At 34.7% G+C, this 27,204-nt stretch overlaps 2 protein-coding genes across 2 annotated transcripts; both read right to left on the reverse strand.

Annotated features, from left to right (window-relative positions):
- Positions 1 to 13,383: 13,383 nt before the first annotated feature.
- Positions 13,384 to 15,289, reverse strand: LOC107022131. The gene is made up of 2 exons (XM_015222828.1): positions 15,086 to 15,289; positions 13,384 to 13,623 (listed from the first exon to the last, which is right to left on the reverse strand). The coding sequence occupies exons 1-2, from the start codon at positions 15,287 to 15,289 to the stop codon at positions 13,384 to 13,386; spliced, it is 444 nt and encodes a 147-aa protein (XP_015078314.1).
- A 5,561-nt stretch (positions 15,290 to 20,850) lies between these two features.
- On the reverse strand, positions 20,851 to 25,910 carry LOC107022132. Its single transcript, XM_027917912.1, has 2 exons — positions 25,890 to 25,910; positions 20,851 to 23,003 (listed from the first exon to the last, which is right to left on the reverse strand). The coding sequence occupies exons 1-2, from the start codon at positions 25,908 to 25,910 to the stop codon at positions 22,371 to 22,373; spliced, it is 654 nt and encodes a 217-aa protein (XP_027773713.1). The 3' UTR covers positions 20,851 to 22,370.
- Between the last annotated feature and the right edge of the window lie 1,294 nt (positions 25,911 to 27,204).

The raw sequence follows: 27,204 nt of genomic DNA on the forward strand, positions 1-27,204 counted from the left end.
CTTTCCAGGGGACTTGGTTTTGTTGTTCAATTCCAGACTGCGTTCGGGAAAATTGAGATCTAAATGGTCTGGACCCTTTAAGGTCACACAAGTATTTCAATCTGGAGTTGTTGAGTTGGAAAATGAAAAAGGGGAGAGATTTAAAGAAAATGGACAAAGAATAAAAGCATATGTAGGTGACTCGGAGGATGCTAAGATATTGGAAGAATGCAAGCTGAAGTCTAAGTAATCAAGCAACTTGAGTCGTGCTGCGACGTTTAACTATGCACTACTCAGGAGGCAACCTAATATGTTTTAATTTAGGTAGTTCTTCACTTCTTGTTGTTTTATTTTGGTTTAAAGAGTTACTGGGTGTTGACATGTGCACGAAGGTTTAAGTCAAAGCAGTGCAGAATAAGTGGTGCAATATGCATCTGACGGGGGACCTCACGAACCGTGCTGCACTTCATGGACACTTTTACAGTCCGTCGAGTTGAGGATCATACAAAAGAGGTCACAGGAAAGCAAATAATAAGGTTCACGAAATGGTTTATGATCCATAGTAATTTATACAGACCCTGTAACCTTTCGTGACTCTTAGGTGAAACTGAAGGAGTTAATATTTTCTATGGGCAGTATTATGGACTATGAAACTCTTTACGCGGGACTTCACAGTTCATTATCTTTCTAAGTAGCATCACCAAGTGACTTACACGGGAAGGTTCATAGGTCGTGACGCCTTTCATAGGCTATTTCACGGTCCGTTGTTTAAGAACTTACTATATTTAACCTGACCCGACCCGTGACTGGACCCATTCGTATATCACAAAATATTTAGGTCCCAGATTGCGTTCTTTTCCATTTTATTCTTCCTTTTTCCGTTTTCTTCTTTGTAATGGCCCCCCTACCACTCCAACCAAACCCCACTCACTAAGGTATTTTTGAGTCGTGTAATTGTTTCAAGGAACCCTAAATTGCAATTTCTAAGTTTGAAGTCTCAAGATTCCCCCAAGTAAGCAGAATTTCAAGTTTTTAATCTTCTCTTTTGGTATGACACTGTTATAATCGTTTTTCTTGGATAAATATGGTAGTAATGGGAATAGGTTGAAGTTAAAATTGACTACCTTGGTGTATTAGGGTTGAGGCCTGTTAGTTATTCATCTGGGTAAGAAAATCGAGTTTAGGTTAAGGGTACAGTAGATCGAAAGGGGGGGGGGGAGGTTAAATGATGATAACCTTTTAGCATTGTTTTTGGTTTAAAGATGGTGCAAAGATTGGTTTGAGTTGCAATAGGGGTGTCAGTGGCCCAAAACTGATAAATGGTGAGTGCATGCTAGACTTCATTAATTGTAGAAGTGTCTACGTATCGTGAACCTTGTCGTGGACCACGCTCATAACACATTGTGGGTAAAGTGCGTTCAGGGACAAGATCAAGGCCCGTGGTTACCTCCACGGACAATGAACGTTTCTGTGAACATGCCTTGGAAAATAACGAAGAGGGAAAGCCTTATGCATTGATTCCGCCCCCACTTTCATGAAGGACTTAATGGTCCATGGTTCACTCCATGGCCCGTGAAAATAGCCATGAAAATTACATAAAGTTTTTTTATTATTTTATTTATTTTATTATTACTCTATTTCAAGTATTTTATTTTATGGCTTGTTTATCCTGTGAGACTTTATGATAATAGATCGGGTGATGTCATTGTCGCGCCCCATTTTTGCAAAATGGGTTTTAATGCAAGGACCTAATTGTCAGCCCCCCAAAATGAGTTAGGATTTATAGAGCCTAAAATGTTAGTATTAATGTTATAAGGTCCTAAAATTAATTATAATATGGTTTATAGGCAGTGTGTAAAGTTTGAGGTGATTTGGAAGTCAAACGTTAAGGGACGACCAAGACGTTCGATGACTAGCCACCTATGTGCCTCATGTGTCTAGACGTGTTTATATATGGTATGTATTGATATTATGAAGTCTTAAAATGAGTTACACAATGATTTTTATAGATAGTATATGAATTTTCGTGAAGTTTGGAGGTCAAACGTCCAAGAACGTTCAAGATGTTCAAAATTAGCCCTTGAGACGCTCAAGTGTATCTTGATGGGGCCTAGCCTGTTTGGACGTGTTCTGTGTATTTTTTTTGGGTGAAACTCATGTGGGAGGTCTAAAACTTGTTAAGGGTTGTATTTACATTTGAAACGCCCGGGTACGACTTCTAATGGGACCCGCAAAATGTCTCACAAGAAGGACCCAAGGTTATCGAGACACTGCCTTGGCAGTGTCAATCGACGAGCCAAACGACAGCCAGTTGGTTGACCAACGGCCTGTTGGTGAGATCTTGTCGATGGAAACTTATCCTTGTCAGGTATCAACCCAAAAACAGGACAAGGTCCAATCGACGGAATCTAAAGGACGGTCAGTCGATTGACCAACGGCCAGTTGATGGTGGTCCGTCGATGGTGGCCTGCAGTTGTTGCTTCCGTACTTTTTATTTAAGGGGTGAATGGAAAATTCACCCCACGTCATAACCTGACTATAATTGATTAATTTACCTATACTTGGGTGTATATAATGGATCAAACACGTGAACAACCCATTCCCAATCCCATCTACACGAAATTGAACTTTCCCTCCAAAAATATTCTCCCTAGAAACCTCCATTGTTGTTGAAGCTCAAGAACATAATGGAGCATGGATTCCTATGGTTTCTTCACCAAGTTTTAAAGGTTTTAATGTATATAAAGGTATGTTTATCATTCATCTCTAAGTAACCTTTCATTTGGAGAGTTCTTATCAATGTTTTCAAAGAAAGTTCATGATCAAAGTTCTTCTTCTTCAATCCATCCATGGTTTCTTTATAAAAACGTTTTAAATTTTTAAATCATAATGAATTGATGTTAATGTATTGGTTTTAATGTGATTTTAATCCAATTGCATGATGAACCCATGTTCCCTCCTTAAATCGATTTAGTCCTTGCATGGGCTTTGTGATCTTGACTTGTTATCGATTGAATTGTGATTCTACTATGTTGAAGTGGTTATATATACTGTTATTTACGTGAATTGATGTTGAATTTTGATGATGAAGGACCCATGAGGATAAATGTATGAAGATTTGAGTATGAACAACCTATGTTTCTGTGTGTTACAGTGATTTTCGATTATAACAATTTCATAAGATTTAAATTATGCATAGCATCACTGTAGCTACTGCCTTAAGTTGATATTATTTATGAATTGTAAATACGTTATTCATGAGGATCAATGTCGATTAGCCTATGATTCTTCTATTTTCCGTTGATGTCTAAAAATAGAATGTTCATAGTGAATTAGACTTTATTGGCAATTGTAGTAAGATCTCATCTTGACTATAATTTCTTTAGCTACTGCCTTAAATGAATGATAATGATACAACATGATTGATGAATTAAACTAGGGAAGTAACTTGATGATCTATAACTCTCTACTTTAAACCATATATGTGATACAGTGCACTAGTTGTATCATGATCGTGTGACGACTTGTATATGGTTTTGTTTATGATTCAAGTACATATAGATAATGCTCTATAATGTATTAATTATAACAAAGGTGTATTGATAAAGGATGATCAGATGTTGAGAAATTGGTAAGAATGCTTATCTCCTCTACTTTTCTATATAATGTTGATGAAGCCTTGTATGGCATTGTGTGGTATGGTCCACTTATGATGGCGGTGTTTAATTTATTGTAATTATATATGTGTTTACCATGGACTTGAAGGAAAATTCATGATTATATGAAGGAGTGGTTATGATGAACACCATATGTGTAACTTGTGCCTAGTCTTCTTCTCTAGTTATGAATCTAGGTGATGTTACTATTGTGATGAGCATGTAAATGGCTATGTTAAGGTTATATGTACTTGTTTCCTATGATGAGGTTTTATAATGCTATATATGATGTAAATCTAAAATAAGTACATAAAGACTAAATCTTACTGTAAGGATGTCGTAAGTCTTAAATAAATGAGTCTTATGCTATGTTAACCATTCTATGATGTTATGTGATGTATCATTCACTAGGATGACTTGATAGATGTACTATCATAGGCAAGGTATGGGACTTTGACTATGCATCGCACATGTGCTCCTTGATGGGATAGTTCCTAGGTTGGTCTTCTAAGGACATGCATAGGATTGTATGAACATGTTATGAATATGAATTATATGCTATGATGTTAAGTATATTATATGATGAAGTATGAATGTGCATAGTGTCTTAGTGTATTTATATGAGAGGATTGCTCATATTATTATACATAAAGACTTATGAATTGATATATAAACATGTGTGACATTATTTGTTATGTGAAAGGTTTTCTCACATATAAATACACACACACATGAATGATGATCTAGCTAATAGAGGGGTCTTGAAAGGTATGCCCAAGAATACTATAAAACTTGATAGGTGCTTGAATATGATATAATCATATGAGGAATGAATATCATAAGCCTATGTTTTATGAAAAATGTAATTAGAGGCATTTCAATAAAGGGGACTTAGCTTAGCACCGAGTGAACTTGACATTGAGAGGTGTTGACTTCCCTTGGAGGAAGATTCACCATTTGTTCCTTAGAGTGTGTTGACTTCCCTTAGAGGAATACTCACCTATGGATCCACATGAGTGATGAATTCCCTTTGAGGAAGGTTCACCCATGTTTTCTCATGAGAGGAGGCCCCAATTGTCAAATGGTATGTAGAGGGATTATACCTATCTCTTAGTTCCATAAACTATACTTGCCACATAGGATCTAGCAAAGTGAATTCACTTAAGATGCTAGAATGTATGTTAATGTTCTACCTTGGGTAGGTAGGAATACCTTGCATAGGTGTAAGGCTCTACACACCAAATTCCATGTTTAGCACCCATGGTCTTAGTGTTGGTTAAGACTATAGTTTCGCTAAAGTAAAATGGACAATGAAAGTAAATGAATAGGATCCAAACTAGGAGGACTTAAAGGAGATTACTTATTATAGGTGGAAGTAATGAAACCATCTAGACATTGCACAAGTAGATCCTTAGGAAGTCCTAGGAAGGTGACCTAATATGTATGTTTATGCTTATGTCCATATGCATGACTTTGTAGTACTTGCCTACTTAGTATGAAGTTGTGCATGGTATGAATCTATAAGATGTGATCTTATCCTTATATGCACTATGTTAGTCTAAATGACTATATGATGAAGGTCTTGTATTGACATGAATGATGTTGCCTCCACTTACTTGTTGATGTATGAATTGAATGTTAAGGTTTGTGGTCTCATGAAGGGTTTACTAAGCATGTGTGGGGTTATGGGGCTTCACATGTGCATTGCACTAGTAGACTAAGACTGGGGTCATGAACAAGGTCTTATAATGATGTATATGAAAGGAAGTAAAAATAGGTACAAATAGAAGTAGCTTACTGTAAAGCCAAAGGAATCTTTAAGGTTTTATGAAGATTTACTCAAAAAGGGCATGAAGTATGATTTCAAGAAAATGTCCCTTTTAAATGCATATTTTTGCATGGTTGTCATACTTAGTGCATTCTTGTACTAATCTCATTCTTTTCTACTTTTTACACAAAGTGCCGGTTATGGATGCTTAAAGGATGTTTTAAATGGTGAGAAGCTTGATAGATGATTTCCAAGCTCAAGGAAAGGAATCCTTAAGTCCAAGGATGTCTTAATGTTTACTTACTGCAAAGTGTATTAAATATTATATAGTTATGTCATATGCTTTAAGGGTCGTGTCCCTGATGTATTCTAATGTTGTTGAGTCTAAGATGACAAAGAGACTTAGAGTCCAAATATATTTTATGACATATATTTTATATATATGAAGTTATGTTTCTAATATATAATGTGCTATGAAAAGTTTAAAATTTTCCGCTAAATTTACTATGACAATGCGATGAATGATAACTATGGGCTTGTATAAGATCTCCGGGAGGTCAAGTACGACATGTTACTTCTAGGGGGTTCTCCCTGGATGTGACACTAACAACTCTTTTGGGATTTTGGGTTTGAAGAGTCGCCACCTAACGAGTTAAGGCGTGTTTCGGCACCTATCTAACCTAAGTAAGTCTAACTATGGTCAAGAAGCCAGAGATCAGGGTAAGATTTCAAATTACCTCGAGGGGAAGGTGTTAGACATCTCTTGAGGTCCACAAATGTGGGTCCCGACCGTATCTCATGCAATTTATGTGGGGGTTTCAAGTAGCAAACTAGGTCACTTCAATATTTAGTTAGTTAATTAAGATGCTAGCTAGGTGATAAATAATTTTGAACAATTAAAGCTTTTTTATTATTTACATACAAGACTATGTGATAATAAAAACAAAGATTAAGCAATTTTTTCATATTATTATTTTGATCAATTACAATCATGTGAGGGTAGGTGAAAAAAATATTAAACAAGTAGATTAACTTTATCATTTTAATTAATTAGTTAAGCATGCAAGTACAGGTGACAATAATATTACACAACTAAGATATCAATTGTTTTTATTAATTAATTAAGCAGGTAAGGCTATGTGATAAAATAATAAACAGAACAAATATTAAGAAAAAATAAAAGGATAAGCGATGAGACAGAAAATAGACAAATAGATAACCAAACACTACTATATTTACTTAAGCTACCCCCAAATAAATATAATTAAATAAAAAAAAAAATAAAGGGATAAAAGGGAAGGGATACTCTGAGACACTTTTTGGATCAGCACTCGACTATTCTTTATATTTTTCGATAGGCTTCCGTATACGGACATATAAAAATAAAGGTTTGTCTTTTCAAGCCTGAGTCGATGTCATCATCTCCATAGGGCCAGCTACTCCTACCCCACCGCCGCATGAATTTCATACATAAAAGGTGCCTAATTGTCCCAACTTAATGTCCAAGAGGATTTAGACTTAATAGGGTGGTTTAGGCAAAATAAAATATATGAGCCTCCTAGACACAAAATAATAATAAAAAAAAGAAATTGGACAACATTGGACATGTAAAGTCTCAAGTTCGCCTCTACATTTTATTAGACATGCTATCACACATATAACTGTGAAAGATTTCATGCGAAGTGTGTGAACATACAAACAATATTGACATTAAGACAACAAATACTTAAGCAGGCAATCACTAATGGACACTCCTAAAGGCATGCAGATAGTTATCTAATTAATTATTAGAAGTGGTAGAAAATTTTTAAGGAAGTTTATTTTATAACTTAACTAATTTTAAGAGGGGCAGAAATTAATAACTGAATTTTTTTTATTTTTTTGATTTCGAAAAATGGCATAAAGTTATCACACATGCATATAAATTTTAAACAGTAACAAATTTATTTATTAATGCAGAAAATATTATTTGAAGCAACACATTTTATTCATTTAAAGTAGAAAATTATTTTTTAGCAACAAAACCTACTCCGGGTAGATTATAGAAAAGATTCATATTAAATTCAGGAGGGATTAAAATGCTGATTTTTTCTCTTAGCTATGAAGAAAACAGTCACATTAGTTGGTTTTATTTAATTATAACATGCTGATATTTATTAAAATGCCTAGGAACATGATTTCTAAACCAACTCCCAATTATATCCAATCAAAATCCTATAAACATGATTTCTACACCCAAATGATATATAGAGTAAAACTAATTCTTATAACATCAATATCACATAAAAATAGACATGATTCCTACTAAATTGTCATGGAACCTTTTAGGCATGAGTTCTAGATTTTTTAAAAAGAACAACATTTAAAACTAATTGATGAAATAAGATTGATTTTATTTATTAGTACAACCAACTAGGCAACATGCAAAAATGACAATTTTTTAGCACTTAAACAAGGTTCAGTTTCAAACACTAACTAGACAAGACTAAACAATGTGGTCAAACGATGATAACTTTATTATTATTTTTTTATATCAGTTGGATGTAAAGTCGTTTTATCAAGTGAAGACTATCAAACAAATTACAATCCTGTAGACATGTTTTCTAACACAAATAAGTTTGTAAATAAAAGGATAATTAGAGCGTAATTCCCCCTCCCCCCTTAAATAATCCCCAAAATATTTTCATATGTATAGAGTTTAGAGTCTTACAAATATTACAAAAATCCAGATAAATAAATAAGAAAATACAAATTCAAATACATATATTCAATAAACTAATCTCGTCTTATAGCGAATTTTCAACTTGAACTTCAAATTTAAAATCTGTCAAAGAAAGCAATACGCTACACATATAATCATATTTATTTTAGACAAGGTAAGACACACATACATTTATTAAACAATAATCACACATATAGAAAAAGAATAGAACAACAAACTTACATAAATGTATGAATGAAAAATAATATAAATGTTAATTAAGAACACTAACAAGCTAAGCAAAAAATATTATCAACAATAGAGACAACGTAATCCAACTTTTGATCTGCATGCAACAAAATATTTTGATTTTTATTTATTTAAAAAAAAAAGAGTTTTCCAATTAAAGTGACATTTTGAAAAGGGATAATTATTATTCAGAGTCGCCACTTGGAAATGAGTTTTGGTGTTCCAAGTCACCTTATTTAAATCCCTAATCAAAAGGAAATTTGACTCTATATTTTTTATTGGTCTGCAAACTAAAAATCCGGGTAAGGAATTTTGTTGACCAAGGGGAAGATATTAGGCACCCTTCGAGTCGCGTGGTTCTAGCACGGTCGCTTTATTAACTTTCGTATGACTTGACTTAATTTTTGGATATTGTATTATTTAACTTAATAATAAAATTGTTATTTACCCTCAGATTTATTCAACACTTACTTGAAACTGGCTTATTTATTTTAATTGGTCTTTATTTATTTCTTTATTTTTTTTGTTGTGAGTCCATTAATTTTAAACTTGAAATATCCATATATTATTTTATATTTTTTTTGCTTATATTTGTATATTTTTTTATTTTTATATTATAGAAAGAAATTTTAATGTTTGAGTAACTTTAATTTTATTTTATTTTATATAAATTTAAAATAGGAGATAAATTTTATAGGATTTTGGATTATTTTTTAGAAATGAAAATTAATAATTTTGTATGACATTTTCTTTTGTACGTCCCATTTGGGTGTTTTTTTTTATGTAAATTTTATTTTTAAATCATTTTTTCTGACGTTCTGTTAACCTTTTTTATTATTATATTATTTTTTTCTTTTACCTATATTTTGTATACCATTTTATTTATTTATTGTTATTTTTACTTTCTTTTTTTTTGTTTGATTTTTTTTGTTTCTGTTATGCCCTTTTTTTTTGCTATTATTTTTTATTATTATTTGTAGGTTCACGTTGTTCTTTTTTTTTTAATTATTATTATTATTATTTCTATCTTTTTTATGCTTTATTTTTTTGTCTTCTTATCTTTATTTATTTTTTTATATGTTTTTTTAGTTTTAACATTCTGTTTTTTTTGGTTACACTAATCATTATTTTTCCTTTTCTTTTCTTATTCTTTTCTGCACATGGTTTCTGTTGTTTTTTTTACTATTATGGTTTTTTTCATTTTTTTAACTACTCATTCTCATTTTTTTAATTTTAGTTATGACTCTGAATAATATTTATATATTCTCTCAATGATAAATTTAATAATTTGAATTAGATAAGCATCTTATACTTATTCTAAAGATAATTTTTAATCCAAATAATATGTTAAAAAATTGAAACATATTACACATAAGTTTTTTAAATTACTAATGAATTAAAAATTTTAGTTTACATCCTAATCTAACAAGTTTATAAATTTTATTTTATTTTTTTAGTGAAAAACTAGGCTCTAGAAAAACATTAGCTATTAAATATCACAAAATAAATTTTGTTATAAATTGCATCTAAAAAAATAACAGACACTAATAATAATGCAAAAAAAAAAATGTATGATACATCTTTTATTTTATATTATTTTTGTTAGCAAGAAACATTTTCTTTTTGTTCCGTTTTTCAGATCAAGAGAAAAAAAATCATAACATGCATCACGGATTGATATTACATAATAATAACATCCGATTCAAAGAACTTCATATTATTAGATTCAAATTTTCATACAACATTACATTTAAATAATGCGAGAATTTAGAGTTACCTTGCTGCGAAAATGGATATCACAAAAAATAACTTCTACGATCTACTAATTTGAGGCACGAATTTAGAACCACGACAAAAAACTCTAACTCTAACCTAGTTCTCAAAAGAATAACTCACTTTTGTTCTCTTTGTGTTTGCTCTATATCTCTCTGCATATCTTTTTTTCAACTGAGCGTGGGGTTATATAATTTTGGCTGAGAGTCTGGTGCTAATTAAAAGGAACGTAATAGTGTGGGATTAGGATTTAATTTAAAAATTAGTTGAGAAAATTGGGGTTGAGATAAGGATATAAAATAAATAAATAATAATAATAGTAAATTAGCAAAACAAAAATAAAATGAAAAACAAATTATGTAAAGTTTAAAAATAACCGTTCAAAAAAAGTAAAAAAAATAAAAAATAAATAGATGGGATGAGACTTTTTAGGAAAATAAGTTAGGAAGTTGGGAATAATTAGGATAAGGTAAAACAAATTTGAAATTTTTATGAATCCTCTTTTCTTTTCTTTTTCTATACTTTTTCATAATATTTTCTATATTATTATTATGTTTAGACTAGATATAATTAACAAATAACTTAAATTCCAACTTCTATTTATCAAATTTTTTTATTATTAAACAATAATTGATCTTATAATTTTTATTAATTTATAATTTATTATTATTCTTTTATTTATTTTAAATATAACCCTTTTTAAATTGGTGTAAAATATATTATGTTTTTTGGTAAAAAATTAGGTGTTCACAGTATGCCCCTCTTTGCTTGACAAAATGAAGAGTTTTCATACAAAGACGTGAACAATGTGACTAATTTTTTACTGAAATATTAATGCCAAAAATGTGAAAAATTTATAATATAGAAGAGGTTTGACTGTGTCTAAACCTTTTTAAAAAACTACCTATCCTAACTTGATGATAAAGAGTCGAGCGTAGTTCCAATGAGTTAGGTAGTCGAGTAAGGTTTTGTCGAGATTCCGGTTCGTAGCTCCAGCTATAAAAAAACAAAAATGCAGAAGGAAAGATATGAAATCCTATCCACTTCGATAGTGCTAAGTCTTCATTTTGAATTATCGGATATCGCTTCACCCTCTTTGGTAGGTTCATCGATTTTGAACTTTGCTCTGGACATTTGAGTTTAAGACTTGAAACTTCATGACTTGACTTCAGCTACTGACGTTCTTCCGCATGATATTCTTGAAAACTTGTTTTCTTGAAAGGATGAATTCTTTTATTTTTGAACTGCAAATTTGTGTACTATGTAGAAACCTGCACACAAAATAAAATTTCTGCCTAGTTTGCACTAGGAAATTTTGTGAGTTATTGATGAAAGCTATAAAAGTCTATACTAATAATAAAAATAATGTTTTTGTAGCCTATTACAAAATGTAAAATATAAGACAAAAGGGAGTTTTGTACCCAAATTTCAATCAAGGGTTATTGTGCCCTGTGAAGACATGAAAAATAAAATAGGGGTTATTGTGCCCTATATGCAACCAGGGGTTATTGTACCCTGTGAAGACATGAAAAATAAAATAGGGGTTATTGTGCCCTATATGCAATCCAGGGGTTATTGTGCCCTCTGAAGACATGAAAAATAAAATAGGGGTTATTGTGCCCTTTATGCAACCATGGGTTATTGTGCCGTGTGAAGACATGAAAACATAGAATAGAGGTTATTGTGTCCTATATGCAACCAGTTGGTTATTGTTCACTCTGAAGACATGAAAAATAAAATAGGGGTTATTGTGCCCTATATGAAACCAAGGGTTATTGTGCCCTGTGAAGACATGAAAACATAGAATAGGGGTTATTGTGCCCTATATGCAACCAAAGGTTATTGTGCCCTATGAAAACATGAAAAATAGGATAAGGGTTATTGTGCCCTATATGCAACCAGGGATTATTGTGCCCTGTGAAGACATGAAAAATAGGATAGGGGTTATTGTGACCTATATGCAACCAGAGGTTATTATGCCCTGTGAAGACATAAAAATAAAATAGGGGTTATTATGCCCTATAAAATAATATGCCCCAGATTCAATTAAAAAATCATTTTATTATTATTATTATTATTTTATCATGCATATTATATGAAAAGTAAGGATTCGAGAACTTGCCATCGCGGCGTTTGTATCTCGCAATTTATTTACATGATTCTGCCTTAGACCTGTTTTAAGTCAAAGAAATGTATTGTTAATTTTTCTAAATAGTGGTTGGTTCGTGACTTCGAGTATCTTGTAAAGCTTGACTTCTGGATCTGCCCCGCTTGGAAGATTCATCCCATTGATGATTGTGTGAATATCTTGAAGATGTTTTAAAAATAGTCCTTATCTTTCCTTGAAACACTTTTCATGGACATTCTAACTCATTACCATTTTGTGCATGTTGTGTGGTTCATTTGTTTTCAAGCAACTCTTTTGCTTTATCTATTTTCACACGGTATCAATTTATGATATTTATTTTATCGATAGGTCACAACCCTAGCCAATATGGTGCATGTCCCCAACATTCAACTGGAAATATCATAGTCAATTTTGCGGATTTAATTTTATTTTCTCACTTGACACGAATTGATGCTGAGAAAGAAGAAAAAAACAAAAACTCAAAGAAACACAAGCACAAATGACACTAATGAAAGGGTTATGAAGGAAAAATTATGTCTTTAGAAGTAGTAGATAAATAAGAAAATATTTAAATGAGTGAAAAGAATCTTATTTGAAAGTATGTGACAACTTTAAAACATGACATGCATTTGGACTGAACGTTTGATCTTTTTTGAGTTGTCTGAATTTTAGGAAACATTGTTGTACCTTTCAGTCTAACCTTGACTTTTATCATGATTGCACTCATGTCAAGACAAAATGTCATCATTTGATCAGTAGCGCCTTTCATGATTTTTCACCAATAAGACATTCCAATCTTTGTCACTTAACTAACCATCGTCTTATAGTGCCCGTAAGGGTTTCACTCACAAAACTCTCTTTTTTATTTTCTCCCATAGTTCGCCTACATAATGTCTCAACCTTTATAAAACTGAAGAACATGATTATCTTTTTATTGAGTGATTAGACCGAACCCTAATGAAGGGCTGCCTACCTATCCTTTTAGGAATCAGTTCAAACGTAGTTTAATGAACTTTTCGTGTGTTTTTTTTTTAATTCTTTTCAATTTTTTTATAAGCACCAGACCAGTGGTGTTTGAGATAAAGGAGGATAAATTTTTATCTTCTCATCATAAAAATGACAAGAAGTGCTAAATGTAGTATCTCTTGATTGAATCTGCATTGACAATCGTGTCGGTCGCCTTTCCCTCCATATCTGTCAATTGCAAATCTCCTTTGGATAACACTTGCTTAACAACATAAGGGACTTGCCAATTTGGAGCAAACTTTCCCTTGGCCTCGTCTTGGTGGGGAAGGATACGTTTCACAACAAGTTGACCCACTTCAAAATTTCTTGGGCGTACTTTCTTATTATAAGCCCGAGCCATCCTCTGGTGATATAATTGACCAAAGCAAATTTATGTCAATCGTTTTTCTTCTATCAGTGCTAATTGTTCTACCCTCGATTTAACCCATTCTGTATCCTGGATTTATGCTTCAAAAATGGTTCGAAGAGAAGGGATTTCAACTTCTGCGGGTATGAAAACCTCAGTTCCGTAAACCAATAAGTAGGGAGTTGCACCGACTGACGTACGAACATTCGTGCGATATCCTATGAGAGCGAAGGGTAATTTCTCATGCCACTGTCTAGATCCTTGCACCATTTTTTAAAGAATTTTCTTGATGTTTTTATTCGCAGCTTCAACAGCCCCATTTGCTTTGGGACGATAAGGGGTTGAATGACGATGAACAATTTTAAATTGCTCACAAACTTCCTTCATCAAGTGGCTGTTGAGATTCATTGCATTGTCTGTAATAATGATTTTTGGTATGCCAAAGCGACATATGATGTTGGAATGAACAAAGTCCACCATCGCTTTCTTGGTAACTAATTTGAACGTGACAGCTTCTACCATTTGGTAAAGTAATCGATGGCGACTAAAATAAACCGATGATCGTTAGATGCTTTCGGCTCTATTGGCCCAATAACGTCTATTCCCCATGTAACCAAAGGCTACGGAGCAGACATAGGATGCAACTCTAAAGGGGGTGAGTGAATCAAGTTGCTATGAATTTGGCTTGATGCCACTTGCGAACAAATTGGAAGCAATCTTGCTCCATGGTCAACCAATAGTATCCTGCCCGAATAATCTTTTTGCTAGGACGTAACAATTCATGTGTGGGCCACATACCCCTGAGTGTACCTCATTCATAATTGTTTCCGCCTCTTAGTTATTCACACATTGTAATAAATTCAAATCCGGAGTCCTTTTATATAAGATATCGCCACTTAAGAGGAACCCATTGGCGAGTAGCCTAATAGTTCTTTTTTGATCTCTATTAGCATACAATGGATATTCTCTAGCTTTTATAAACTGTTTGATGTCGTGATACCAAGGCTCACCATCTGCCTTTACCGCAATTATATTGCAATAACCATGTTGATCCCTAACTTGGATTTCCAATGGGTCAATGTAGGTATTACCTGGGTATGGAAGCATCGATGCTAGGGTGGCCAAAGTATCAACCGACTCATTGTGAAACCTGGGAATATATCTAAATTCAATGGACTTGAACTTTTTGAGGAGATTTTCTAAACATTGTTTGTACGGTATGAGCTTAATGTCTCGAGTTTCCCATTCGCCTCGAGCTTGTCGAATGAGCAAGTCAGAATCCCCATGTTTATTTCCATATTCAAACCCATGATGCAAGCTTCGTATTCTGTTGTGTTGTTGGTAGAAAAGAATCAAAGTCGTCCTGTGGCAGGATAATGACAACCGTTTGGTGAGATAAGAACCGCCCAATTCCCACTCCGTTTTTGTTGACAGCCCCATCACATTATAATTTCCATACGGGGTCATTATCAGGAATTTCTTCCTCGACAGAGTTGATCTCTTCATCAGGGAAGTATGTCTTTAAGGGTTTGTATTCATCATCAATCGGATTCTCTGCCATATGATCGGCCAACGCTTGTGTTTTCATGGCGGTGCGAGTAACATACACAAAATCAAATTCGGTAAGCAAAATCTGCCATTTTGCCAACCTATCCGTCGGCATGGCTTTTTGAAAAATATATTTCAGAGGATCCATTCGAGATATCAGATAAGTGGTGTAGGACAAAAAATAGTGCTTCAATTTTTGGGCGACCCAAGTTAAAGCACAACATGTTTTTTTCTAATAGAGTGTACTTTGCCTCATAAGATGTGAACTTTTTGCTCAAGTAATAGATAGCTTGTTCCTTTTTTCCCCGTGATGTCATGTTGTCCTAGAACGCAACCAAAGGAATTATCCATCACCGAGAGGTATAAAAACAAATGCCTACCTGGCTCTAGGGGGACCAGTATCGGAGGATTTGCTAAATATTCCTTAATTTTGTCAAAAGCCTTTTGACACTCACTTGTCCATTTAATAGCGGCATCCTTTTTCAATAACTTGAATATCGGCACACATGTAGTAGTGAGTTGAGCGATGAATCGGCTGATATAGTTTAACCTTCCCAAAAAACTCATGACTTCAGTTCTGATTTTTGGAGGTGGAAATTCTCGAATGGACTTTATCTTGGAGGGTTCTAATTCAATGCCTCTTCGGCTAACTGTAAAACCCAAAAGCTTGCCAGATGGAACTCCTAATGCACATTTTGCCGGATTAAGCTTGAGATTTTACTTTCTCAACCTTTCAAAAAAATATCTTAGATCACGCACATGGTCAATATGCGTTCTAGACTTAATGATGACATCATCGACATGAACCTGAACTTTTTTATGCATCATGTCATGGAATATGGTAGTCATAGCTCTCATGTAGGTTGCCCCTGCATTTTTTAGACCAAATGGCATGACCCTATAACAATATGTACCCCACGAGGTGGTGAAAGCAGTTTTTTCTGCATCTTTTTCATCCATGAGAATTTGGTGATATCCGGCGTAGCAGTCCATGAAAGATTGAATCTCGTGTTTAGCGCAATTGTCAACCAAGATATGAATGTTGGGTAGTGGAAAATTGTCTTCTGGACTTGCTTTGTGTAAATCTCCATAATCAACACAAACTCTGATCTTTCCATCCTCTTTTGGTACTAGCACAACATTAGCCAACCAAGTAGTGTATTGGACGACCCTTATCACTTTTGCACTCAGTTGCTTCATGATTTACTCTTTGATTTTATCGCTCATATCTGTCTAAAATTTTCTCTGCTTTTGCTGGACAGGTGGAAAATCAAGATGTAGGGAAATTTGTGAACTACCAGATCAACACTTGACCCCAACATGTCATCGTATGACCAAACGAAGACATATTTGTATTCCATTAAAACTTGAATTATATCGTCTCGAATATTTTAATTGACATGAATTATTATCTTTATTTCTTTCGTTTCTTCGAGAGTTCCCAAATTAACCACCTCCGTTTCACTTAAATTAGGTTTAGGGTTATTATCAAATTGATCCAAACCCCTTTTTATTTCTTCATCAGCTTCATCTTCATCATATTCCTTAGACTTAGGATTCATTGTTATGAGATCAGACAACTTTTTAGGATCTAATTGTAAACTCCGCATGCATGTCATATTATTAGAGTTAACGTAACTGAAAACAAAAAGAAGATGACAAATATTAGAAAGAGTAGGAATAAAGAAGATGACTAGAACTTCATTGCATTGAATGGGAAAGGATAGAAGGGTTAACAACAAAGAGAAACAGCTAGAATGTTTGAATTACAACCCTGAGAATAATCCAAGAAAATAAAATTAAAAAAAAAACAGCAAAACAAAACTACCATGACTCTTTCTTGTAGGGAGAGGAGTGGCTATCCAGTCATTGAGTTGGACATTCGGGCCGATAAACTGCAATTCCATATGATAGTGCCCTCACCCCTCTGAGTCATGTTTAACTCATAAAACATTTCCTTGATACCTTGACACATTTCATCTACATCATTTTGGATTGGTAAGTCTGGACACGGTTCACCTCGAGATTTAATGAAAGATTGAGCAATATGGGGGATCGACTTCGACAGATTCCAAGAAATTCTTTTACGATCTTTTGCCCATTTTCTATCAAATCTAGTTGGATTGAAACCCAAACCGAATGTATCTTGATTACCCATTGGATTGATAGGATTCACAATTCCTTCCAACGACAAACCTAACCCCTTTCCGGGTTCATTAGCCGTTTTGTACCATTTGAGCCACCACCATGACTGAAGTAGAGGACAAATGAGGTTGTAGGATAGGTTTTCCTTCTAAGAACTGATTAACCGTTATTATCTCCAAAGCATGATAGTTGAGGGATTCACAACCTCTTTTAGCCTCAATGCATGGTATTGAACGATCTCGGGTGATTGGGAGATCATATTCACCATGGACAATGTTTTCTTGTTTGTCATGTTCAAACTTGACCACTTATTGTAGAGTAGACGGCACAGCTTTAGCCATGTGGATCCATGGCCTACCCAAAAGCAGATTGTAAGACGTGTCCATGTCTATAACTTTGAAAGTGATTCCAAACTTCGCTGGTCCAATTGTAACAATTAAGTATATTTCACCAAGAGTATCCCGTTTTGCACCATCAAATGCTCGTACACAAACATTGTTAGTACGAATCCTATCAGTGCTGATTTTCAAGCTTTGTAGAGTGGAAAAAGGGCATATGTCAACACCTAATCCTCCATCGACCATGACTCTCTTCACATAGTGTTCTTCACATTTCACGGTTAAATGTAGAGCCCTATTATGTCCAGATCCTTCCAAGGGCAATTCATCATCAGTGAAAGTTATTCTATTTACCTCAAAAATTTGATTCACCATCTTTTCCAAGTGACCTACTGTAATATTTTCTGATATATGTGCCTCATTCAAAATTCTGGTCAACACTTCACGATGTTCTTTAGAATGTATCAGTAACGACAATAAAGAGATTTGAGCAGGCGTTTTCCTCAACTGATCTATAATAGAATAATCTTGAGCTTTCATCTTTTTCAGAAACTCTTCAGCATTTTCCTCAGTGACCGGTTCTTTCATCGACAACGGATTTTCTTTGATTTGTTTGTCCCTATTTAATTATTCCGGAGCATAACATCTTCCGGAACAAGTTAAGCCTCTTGTTTCATTTGTTTCTTCTACAATCTCCTTTCCTTTGAGAGTAACGACGACTTTGTTGTAGTTCCCAGAACGGCCTTGGTGTTTGTGATCGGAAGTTGTGTTGCAATTTGTATCACAACTGGCTCTTTCATACTTTCTTGATTTTGATCAAACGTTAAAAATTTACCAGGAATGTAGCATTTTGGTCCATCCAACGGTACGTCTCCTCTTTTTATAGATTCAGGGATATACAACACTAGCTTCCTCGAGTTCCCAAAATTCGAACGTGCACCTTCAACAATTATCGGTGCCCTTTGTATGGGTTCTAAAACCATTCTAGACTCTTCTTTTGAAACCTTGATTTCCACTTTTGTTTTACTTGTTTTCTCATAATCTTCAAAAATGTCAACCATCCCCACAACACGCTCATTATTATGAGCAGGGAGTGGGTTATTCGTGACATTTGGTGCTTCCTCATTGCGTACCTCGATTACCTTATCCTCTATTAACTTCTCAATGACTCTTTTTAGGGTCCAACAATTCTATGTGCTATGACCTAGAGCGTTGGCGTGATACTCGCATAAAATAGTTGGATCAAAACCTCTTGAATTTGGATTAACAACGTACGGATTGATAGGTTCAACCCGTCTCAATTGTATTAATTTTCGTAACAAACTCGTATACGATTCCCCAATTGGGATAAATTTTCTTTTCAACCTTGTTCTCTTGTATAGTTTGTCCGAGGACGTGGATTGTATGGCGCCTAGAAATTTTGTTTTGGGGGCGAGAAACTTGTGGGGAAGGCCCCCGCCATTGTTGGCGCGAAGGAGGCCGGACATATGCCTGAGTATTGAGAACTGCATTTTGGGACGGGTAATAATGAGGAGAATTATATTGTTCTTGTTGGACTTGACCATAAGGATTGTTCATTCCCATTTGAACACCTCTCGATCCAGATGCCATCATGGACCCTTACTCCTTCTTTTTTCGATTGGTAAAATTACCGGATCCACTTTGTATTGCTTGTGTGGTAGCTCTAATGGCTGCTTGACTCACAATTTTACCCGACTTTATTCCATTCTCTACCATTTCTCTGATCTTAATCGCTTCAGCAAAAGGCTTGCCCATTGCGGCGAGAAGATAATGAAAGTAGTAAGGTTCTTGAGCCTTGAGAAAAACATCGATTAACTCATAGTCTTTCCTTGGCGGCTTTACTCTAGCCGACTGCTCCCTCCATCATATGGCATATTCCCTAAAACTTTCTGATGGCTTTTTTTTCATATTAGATAGGGAGTTGCGATCGGGAATAATATCGATATTGTATTGAAATTGTTGGACAAAATCTTGCGCCATATCATCCCAAACATGCCAATGAGAAATGTCCTGATCGATAAGCCATTATGATGCTACGCCTGTTAAACTCTCTCCAAAGAAGCCATAAGAAGTTCTTCTTTTCCTCCAGGTCCCCTCAACTGATTACAGAATCTTCTCAAAAGAGCTGCTGGATCGCCATGACCATTATATTTATCAAACTTTGGAGTTTTGAACCCTAGAGGTAAGTGAACATCTGAAAACATGCATAAGTCCTTAAATGAGACACTTTTGTGTCCTCCCAGACCTTGCGTATTACTTATGTTTTGTTCCAAACTCCTCATTTTCCTTGCAATTTCTTCATGTTCCGCATTCTTAATGTTTTTCTCAACTTCAACGGGAGAACTGTATTGGTGGTGGTAAGAGTTAGGAACATTGAAAGTTAATTTAGGGGCATGACCTTGGCCGTATTGATCTTTGAGTATAGGGTCATCATTGGATTTTTGTACCAGTGTCAGATTGAGGAATTGTATTAGTTTGGACAGTAGGCATGAAAATTGGATTATTCATCATTGATGGTTTCAACGGGTTTACTGAGGAAGTTCCGGTAGTATTAGATGTGTTAATGTAGGGTCCAAACCCAAGAGGATAAACCGGGTCACTTGTTGACACTTGGATGGGGAATGACATATTCACATTCAAATATTCTCGAATTGAAGGCGAAGGAGCTTGACCATTCATCCAAGCTTCATACATTTCGGTCATCTGTTGTCTTAACATTTTCACCTCTTCTATAGGTACCGATTCTTGCGCAACCATTTGGGTTTGTGCGTCTTTATTTTCCGACTCTGTTACATCTTTACGTGTCATTTTTTCTTTCCCTTTTGATCTTGTGTTATATTGATGAGATGCTTGCTCTCCTCACAAACCAACCACCTTTTAAACTCTCTAAATTCTCATATATATTAAAAAAACATGTGTTAGGATTCAACATATTAAGCATATTAAATTCAAGTTGTATGTTATGCACCTAGATTATTCATATGTCTATAATGTGTTTTGGAAGACTTTTATGTTTCATCCCGGCTTTGGACGACTTGCTTATGTCATTTGGTCCCCTACTTTACTTACTTGAATAATTTGAATGCATTTTGATCGAACCTATTAAAGGTTGGCTACGTATCATGTTTGAACATGAATCAGATCATTACGTAGTTCATGTGGATAAATTTCCTTGAAAGGAAAAATACAACATTTGTTTAACTTTAAAATTAAAATACCATTCAAATCAAAATGACCAAAATAAAAACATCAAAGTACTTAAGATTAAAACAAAATTTGACGAACTAAAAAGAAAAAAAAATCCATCTCCGACATTTCTTGATCATCAATTGCCCCTTAGGCTAGAGTAGACCTTGAACAAAGCTTTCGGCAGATGTGGGGCTAGTGCACCAGTCTATCGACCCAGGCTTTCATCACTTCAATGGAAATGACCACCATAAACATTAATCAAGCTTTCTGTCAACTAGAGCACTTGTCCTTTCGCCTCCTCCATATTCTCGTGACAATTCTGCAACCATTCTTCAGTAGTGACAACTGCATCACTCAGATGCTTTTCATGTGCTTGAAGCTCTTCAATTTTGTTATGAAATTCTTCACGCTCGTCCATCCATTGATTTCTTTCGGTCGCCACTTCTGCTTGATAAAATGTGAAACGGTTTGCTATGTCCCTTTCTCGTCCCATAGAGGCTTTTAATTGATTTTGTAACCTAGCTTGCGCATGTATTAAGAGGCTATTTTCATTCTTATATTCTTCCTCCTGTTGCTCCATAACACCTGTGACAATGCCCAAATCTTCATGTAGGGTTTGAATAGTAGATAAATGCTTCTTTTAAACCCTTTTTTCAATCAATGTAACTCTTTCCTCGAATATTGAATCACGTTGAGCCAACTCTTCTTTAACATTTTTAGGTCATTGCTTAGGATATCTAAAGTAAACCTATAATTTCTTTCCAACTCGAGTCGGGCCTGCTTGATTCTTACTTCAATTTCCTCTTCTTGATCTATGATTTCTCGCGCTGATCGTTCGGGCATTACTTTGAGAGGGGCTTGATCAAAGAACCAATGGAGGTATAAGGGGTCAACTTCTCCTTCAACGCGATCATCAACCATAGCTTTCGAACTTAAAGTTCGACTACCACCCCAAATCTTTTGGGCTTCTGATTCTTAATCTCAATCTTCAAATGCTACCTCCCACACAAAATTTTGCGTATCCTCGACTTTAGGTAAAATTTGTTTTTGTCCTAGTTGGCGTAGAACTCAGAGGGGTATGTATGGTTGGAACCCGCAAAGACCTGTCAGAACGAAGAATGGACGATAGAAAGACATAATAATTACCTCACTAGCAGGGAACCAATGATAGTTCCTTGTAATTTTAGATGCCGTCAATTTAAGAAGATAATGTCTCAATGCTTTAACACCTTTTGGCAATTTGTCTCCTAATTCTTTCATCCTGTCTGGGTGGCTCAAAATATAATTCGTCCAATCGGATTTGAAATCTGTCGCAAAACGGTGGCGATATAGGTGCTCCAAAAACCACATTTGCAATAAAATGCTACAACCTTCAAAAAAATTTCTCCCCTCTTTACATTTAGTCAAGGCACGATAAATATCAGCCAACATCATCAGCAATATAGTGGATTTTCTTTTATTCATTATAACAGTTACTATTCCTGACAGACGAATATCGATTTTTTAATCCTTCCTTGAAAAAATCGTAGCTCCCAAGAATGCCACCATGAATGCTTCTTGTCTATGTTTTTCCCAAGAATGCCACCATGAATGCTTCTTGTCTATGTTTTTCCCAAGTAGGCAGGTGTTGTCCACTTTAAAGTTGTTTCTCATGGCTTGAAAATCCTTCCTTCTTTTATATCTTGAGTACAAGAATTCCAAAGAAACCAACCAATTATCAAAACACTCCTCATGAGGATGGATGATGTGCATTTGTTCTAGAAATTTACCTCTGCTGACACTCCTAGGGGCTATCAGTGTTTTAATTCGAAGATCCTGGCCTAAACCTGTGAAACCACACAATTCTTCTAATGTAGGCGTCAACTCAAAATCACTAAATCGAAACACATTGTTTGTGGAATCCCAAAACGGGATCAAAGTCTCGATCAAACCTCGATCAGGACTAAATCTCATGATATCTGTAAGAAAACCAAGATGTTTGAATATCTTAGTCCGCCTAAATTCATGCATATCGTTCCACCAATCCATTAGTAATTGTGGGGTTTTATCTGTGATCATGAACTTTGGGGGATCATTGACCATTTTGACTAGTTCATCCCTTGGTCTTTTGTCACACCTCATAGATATCATGATTACCTGGTTGAGAAAAAGAAATTCGGGATATTTAAAATCAAATTTAATTGTGAAATTTTGATAATTCGAAATTATTTATTGGAGTAGTTAAAAAAATGATTCGAAATGTCTAAAGTGATCATTGATTCAGGTTATTTTTGAAAAGAATGACCAGATAAAGAGACAATTTTGATCAAAAAAGAAAAAAATAAAACAATGTGTACATTTTATAATTTAAAAGACATATATACATATTTTATTAATATTATTATTTTTATTATTTATGCATTATTTTAATAAAAGCGAAAATAAAATTGTGGATTAGGTGTGTATGTATATATATGTGTATTAATTTATTTATTTTGAATCATTGGTTGAAAATGGGTAGAAAATAGATATTTATTTCTTTAGTCGATTATCCTAAAGCCGGTAAACATTTTGTTACAGTTTCCACATGATGCAACAAGTAGCACAAAAATGCACATGATGGTCTCACGAAAAAGGTACATGTCCTAGTCAGATTGGGCCCCAATGCCGAATCTCGCTAAGTTACATGCACATGATGCATATAAGTTGGAACCTAGTAAAGATATCATGTCTGAAAGTTTCAATTCTACTAAGGTTTAACTTGTGGAGAAAAGATATCTAGACTGACTGTAAAACGAGCGGACAACTCGAGTCAGGGAGTAGCAATGTACCGATAGCAGCGCTTTACGTATATTTTGTATACCATTTTATTTATTTATTGTTCTTTTTACTTTCTTTTCTTTTGTTTGATTTTTTTTTCTATTATGCCCTTTTTTTTTGCTACTATTTTTTATTATTATTTGTAGGTCCACGTTGTTCTTTTTTTTTTTAAATTTTATTATTATTATTATTATTTTTATCTTTTTATGCTTTATTTTTTCTTCTTCTTATCTTTATTTATTTTTTTTATATGTTTTTTTTAGTATTAACATTCTGTTTTTTTTGTTACACTTTATTTTCAATTTTATTTAATCATTATTTTTTCCTTTTCTTTTTCTTATTCTTTTTCTGCACATGGTTTCTGTTTTGTTTTTTTTTTACTATTATGGTTTTTTTTTCATTTTTTTAATTACTCTTTCTCATTATTTTTAACTTTAGTTATGACTCTGAATAATATTTATATATTCTCTCAATGATAAATTTTAATAATTCGAATTAGATAACCATCTTATACTTATTCTAAAGATAATTTTTAATCCAAATAATGTGTTAAAAAAATTGAAACGTATTACAGATAAGTTTTTTAAATTACTAATGAATTAAAATTTTTAGTTTACATCCTAATCTAACAAGTTAAAATATTTTTTTTATTTTTTTAGTGTAAAAATCAAGGCTCCAGAAAAACATTAGCTATTAAATATCACAAAATAAATTTTGATATAAATTGTATCTAAAAAAATAACAGACACTAATAATAATGCAAAAAAAATGTATGATACATCTTTTATTTTATATTATTTTTGTTAGCAAGAAATATTTTCGTTTTGTTCCGTTTTTCAGATCGAGAGAAAAAAAATCATAACATGCATCACAGATTGATATACATAATAATAATGTTATGCCTCGTATTTTTATACGTAGTGCGCGTCATGATCTAGTAGACGTAAGTCCGGGGAATGAGATTTTATTTTAAGTTCGAAGTGATTAAAGAAATATTAGGCAAGGATGTTAATTCCAAATGTGATATTAAGTATGATTTGGCTAATGTAAGTGCCATTAACTTTAAGTGAGGGATTAATTAGTGGCTGATTTGGATTAATTTAATCTACTGGGGCCCACCACTCAAGGCAAAAATAAAAGGAATCAGATTGGGAGCTGGCCTTAGTGGGACACGTGTAGAGGGGGGCTGCCTCCACTCCATACTATAAATGAGGTGGTGAAATCCACTCCATACTATATATAAGGTGGTGAAATGCATTGTAGCATATCATCTTCTTCACCACTTGGCTTAGGCAGCCATGGAAATGGAGAAAACCAACCCTGCAACTATTGGCCAGCAGCTGCAAATAATTTGGTTAGTAATCTCTTTGCTTGGTGTGTTAATTCTTTATAATACCTTTGTTAATTATCCATTAATATTAAGAAGGGGGCGTGACCAGTAGCTTAGGAAGTTTGTTTTAGTTACTGAATGTGCTAAGTATGAACGGAAACCATACTCGATTATTAGTGGTGTCGTGTTAGTGTTTGGGCTGTTTTGATTAAAGCAAACTGCGGGAAATTCTGTTTTGACGTCATGTATATGTTAATGTGATTATGGGTATATACTCCAAAGGATGGATACGATAAGGTAGATGTGTTGCGAATTATAAAACGAGTTATCGCTCGGTGTGTCGTTGCTTCGCTGCTATGGTTGCCGAGACGGAACTGTTTTGGGGGGGGGGCTGTTTAATATGATTCGTTGGGTTATATGTGTTATTGGTATTGCTGTGGATAATTTGGGTTGTTGTCGGATTGGGACGAAGTAAGGAAAATAGGGGAAGTGCTGCCGGATTTTCGTTAGATTATTAGCTAGCTTACAATATGTAGTAAAGTGCGATGTCTATCTAAATGCGGCACGATTGTTGCTTGTTATAGATTACTAGATTGAGCAGTAAATATTGGACGTGCGGCTCGACTATACGGTATGTAACGCTATCCTTTCTTTCTTTGTTTGGCATGACTTTTAAAAATGAGCGAATAACGGACAGGTTTGATACTTACTTCTAGAGCGTCTAGGTGACGTATATTCTTGCTTCCACAACTATTCCTCTATATATCGGCTATGTCTAAGGCTATGATGATTTCTCATATCTATGGTAGTGCTTCTTAGAGTCATTGAGTTTTACGTTTCCATATCGTATTAAAGGTTCATAAACTTGATAAAACGTTAATCTTTGGTAATACTCTTTGCTGGTTCACGTTCATTGTTCTATTGAGTTATAAGAAATGATTTTAATTGCATATGGTTGCTCATAATATTCTGCTCGTGCATAGAGTCATTTATCATTTCACCGAGTCCCGGGCCGGGTAATGTTCATGCGGAGTTTATTGCATATGTCACTGAGTCCCTCACTAGAGGGCCGGGTACGTATGATGTATATATATGATGATTATTTTGCCGAGTCCCTTACTAGGGAAGCTGGGCACCTTATATGTTAAAGATATGCATGATTTTCACTTAAAAGGCACACGTGTAGCGATATCTTGTTTCGACTTATCATGTTGGTATCCTGTCATCTTTACCTCATGCTTTACATACTCAGTACGTTGTCCGCACTGACCCCCTTTCCTCGGGGGGCTGCGTTTCATGCCCGCAGGTGTAGACGCACAGTTCGGTGATCCTCCCGCCTAGGATATCTACTCTGCTGATTGGGAGAGCTCCACTGTTCCGGAGCCCAGTCGTTTTGGTACTTAACTTTTTGTGTAGTCTTGTTCTTGTCTATGGGTATGGAGGGGCCCTGTCCCGTCGAGTTTCACTACTGTACTCTTAGAGGTCTGTGGACATTATGTGGGTTGTATATATATGTTTTGGATAATGGTCTGGACATGGTTTGTTTGGGATGTTCGCTTGGACAGGGGCAGCCTTGTCGGCTGCGTACATCATTGTGTATTGTGTAGTGGCAGCCTTGTCGGCTTGCGCATGCTATTATGCTTTGGATAGTGGCGGCCTTTTCGGCTCGCGTATGTTGTTACGTTTGAATGGTTATGACTCCTTATGAGACATGTCCTCTTTATATATATATGACGTTGGGGTTGGCTTGATTTGATTAAATTCCACATTGTCTTAGTTTCAGTTGGTTATGCTTAGCTGGTTTGTATGTGGGTGTCCAAAACGGGCACTAGTCACAGCCCATCGGGTTGGGTCGTGACAAAGAGTGGTATCAGAGCGGTTCTTCCTCGGAAGTGTCTACAGACCGTGTCTAGTAGAGTCTTGTTTATCGGTGTGTTGTGCACCACATCTATAAACAGGAAGCTACAGGACATTTAGGATGTCATTCTTTCTTCTTATTCTAGATCGTGCGATAGAGCTATATTAACAGGATAATCCCTCTCTAACGAATCCGTGTGTTTTCAGCTATGCCTCCAAAGAAAGCGACAGCCGCCCAGAAGGGCAAATCGGTAGCAGAAGGTACTAGTCAGACCTGGAGAGTTACTAGGGCCCGTGCCCAGTCTATGCCTGGTATTGTGCTCCAGTTGGAGAGCTCTGCTACACCGCCAC

The sequence above is a fragment of the Solanum pennellii genome, chromosome 6, assembly GCF_001406875.1.
Source record: "Solanum pennellii chromosome 6, SPENNV200".
Taxonomy (NCBI): Eukaryota; Viridiplantae; Streptophyta; class Magnoliopsida; order Solanales; family Solanaceae; genus Solanum; species Solanum pennellii.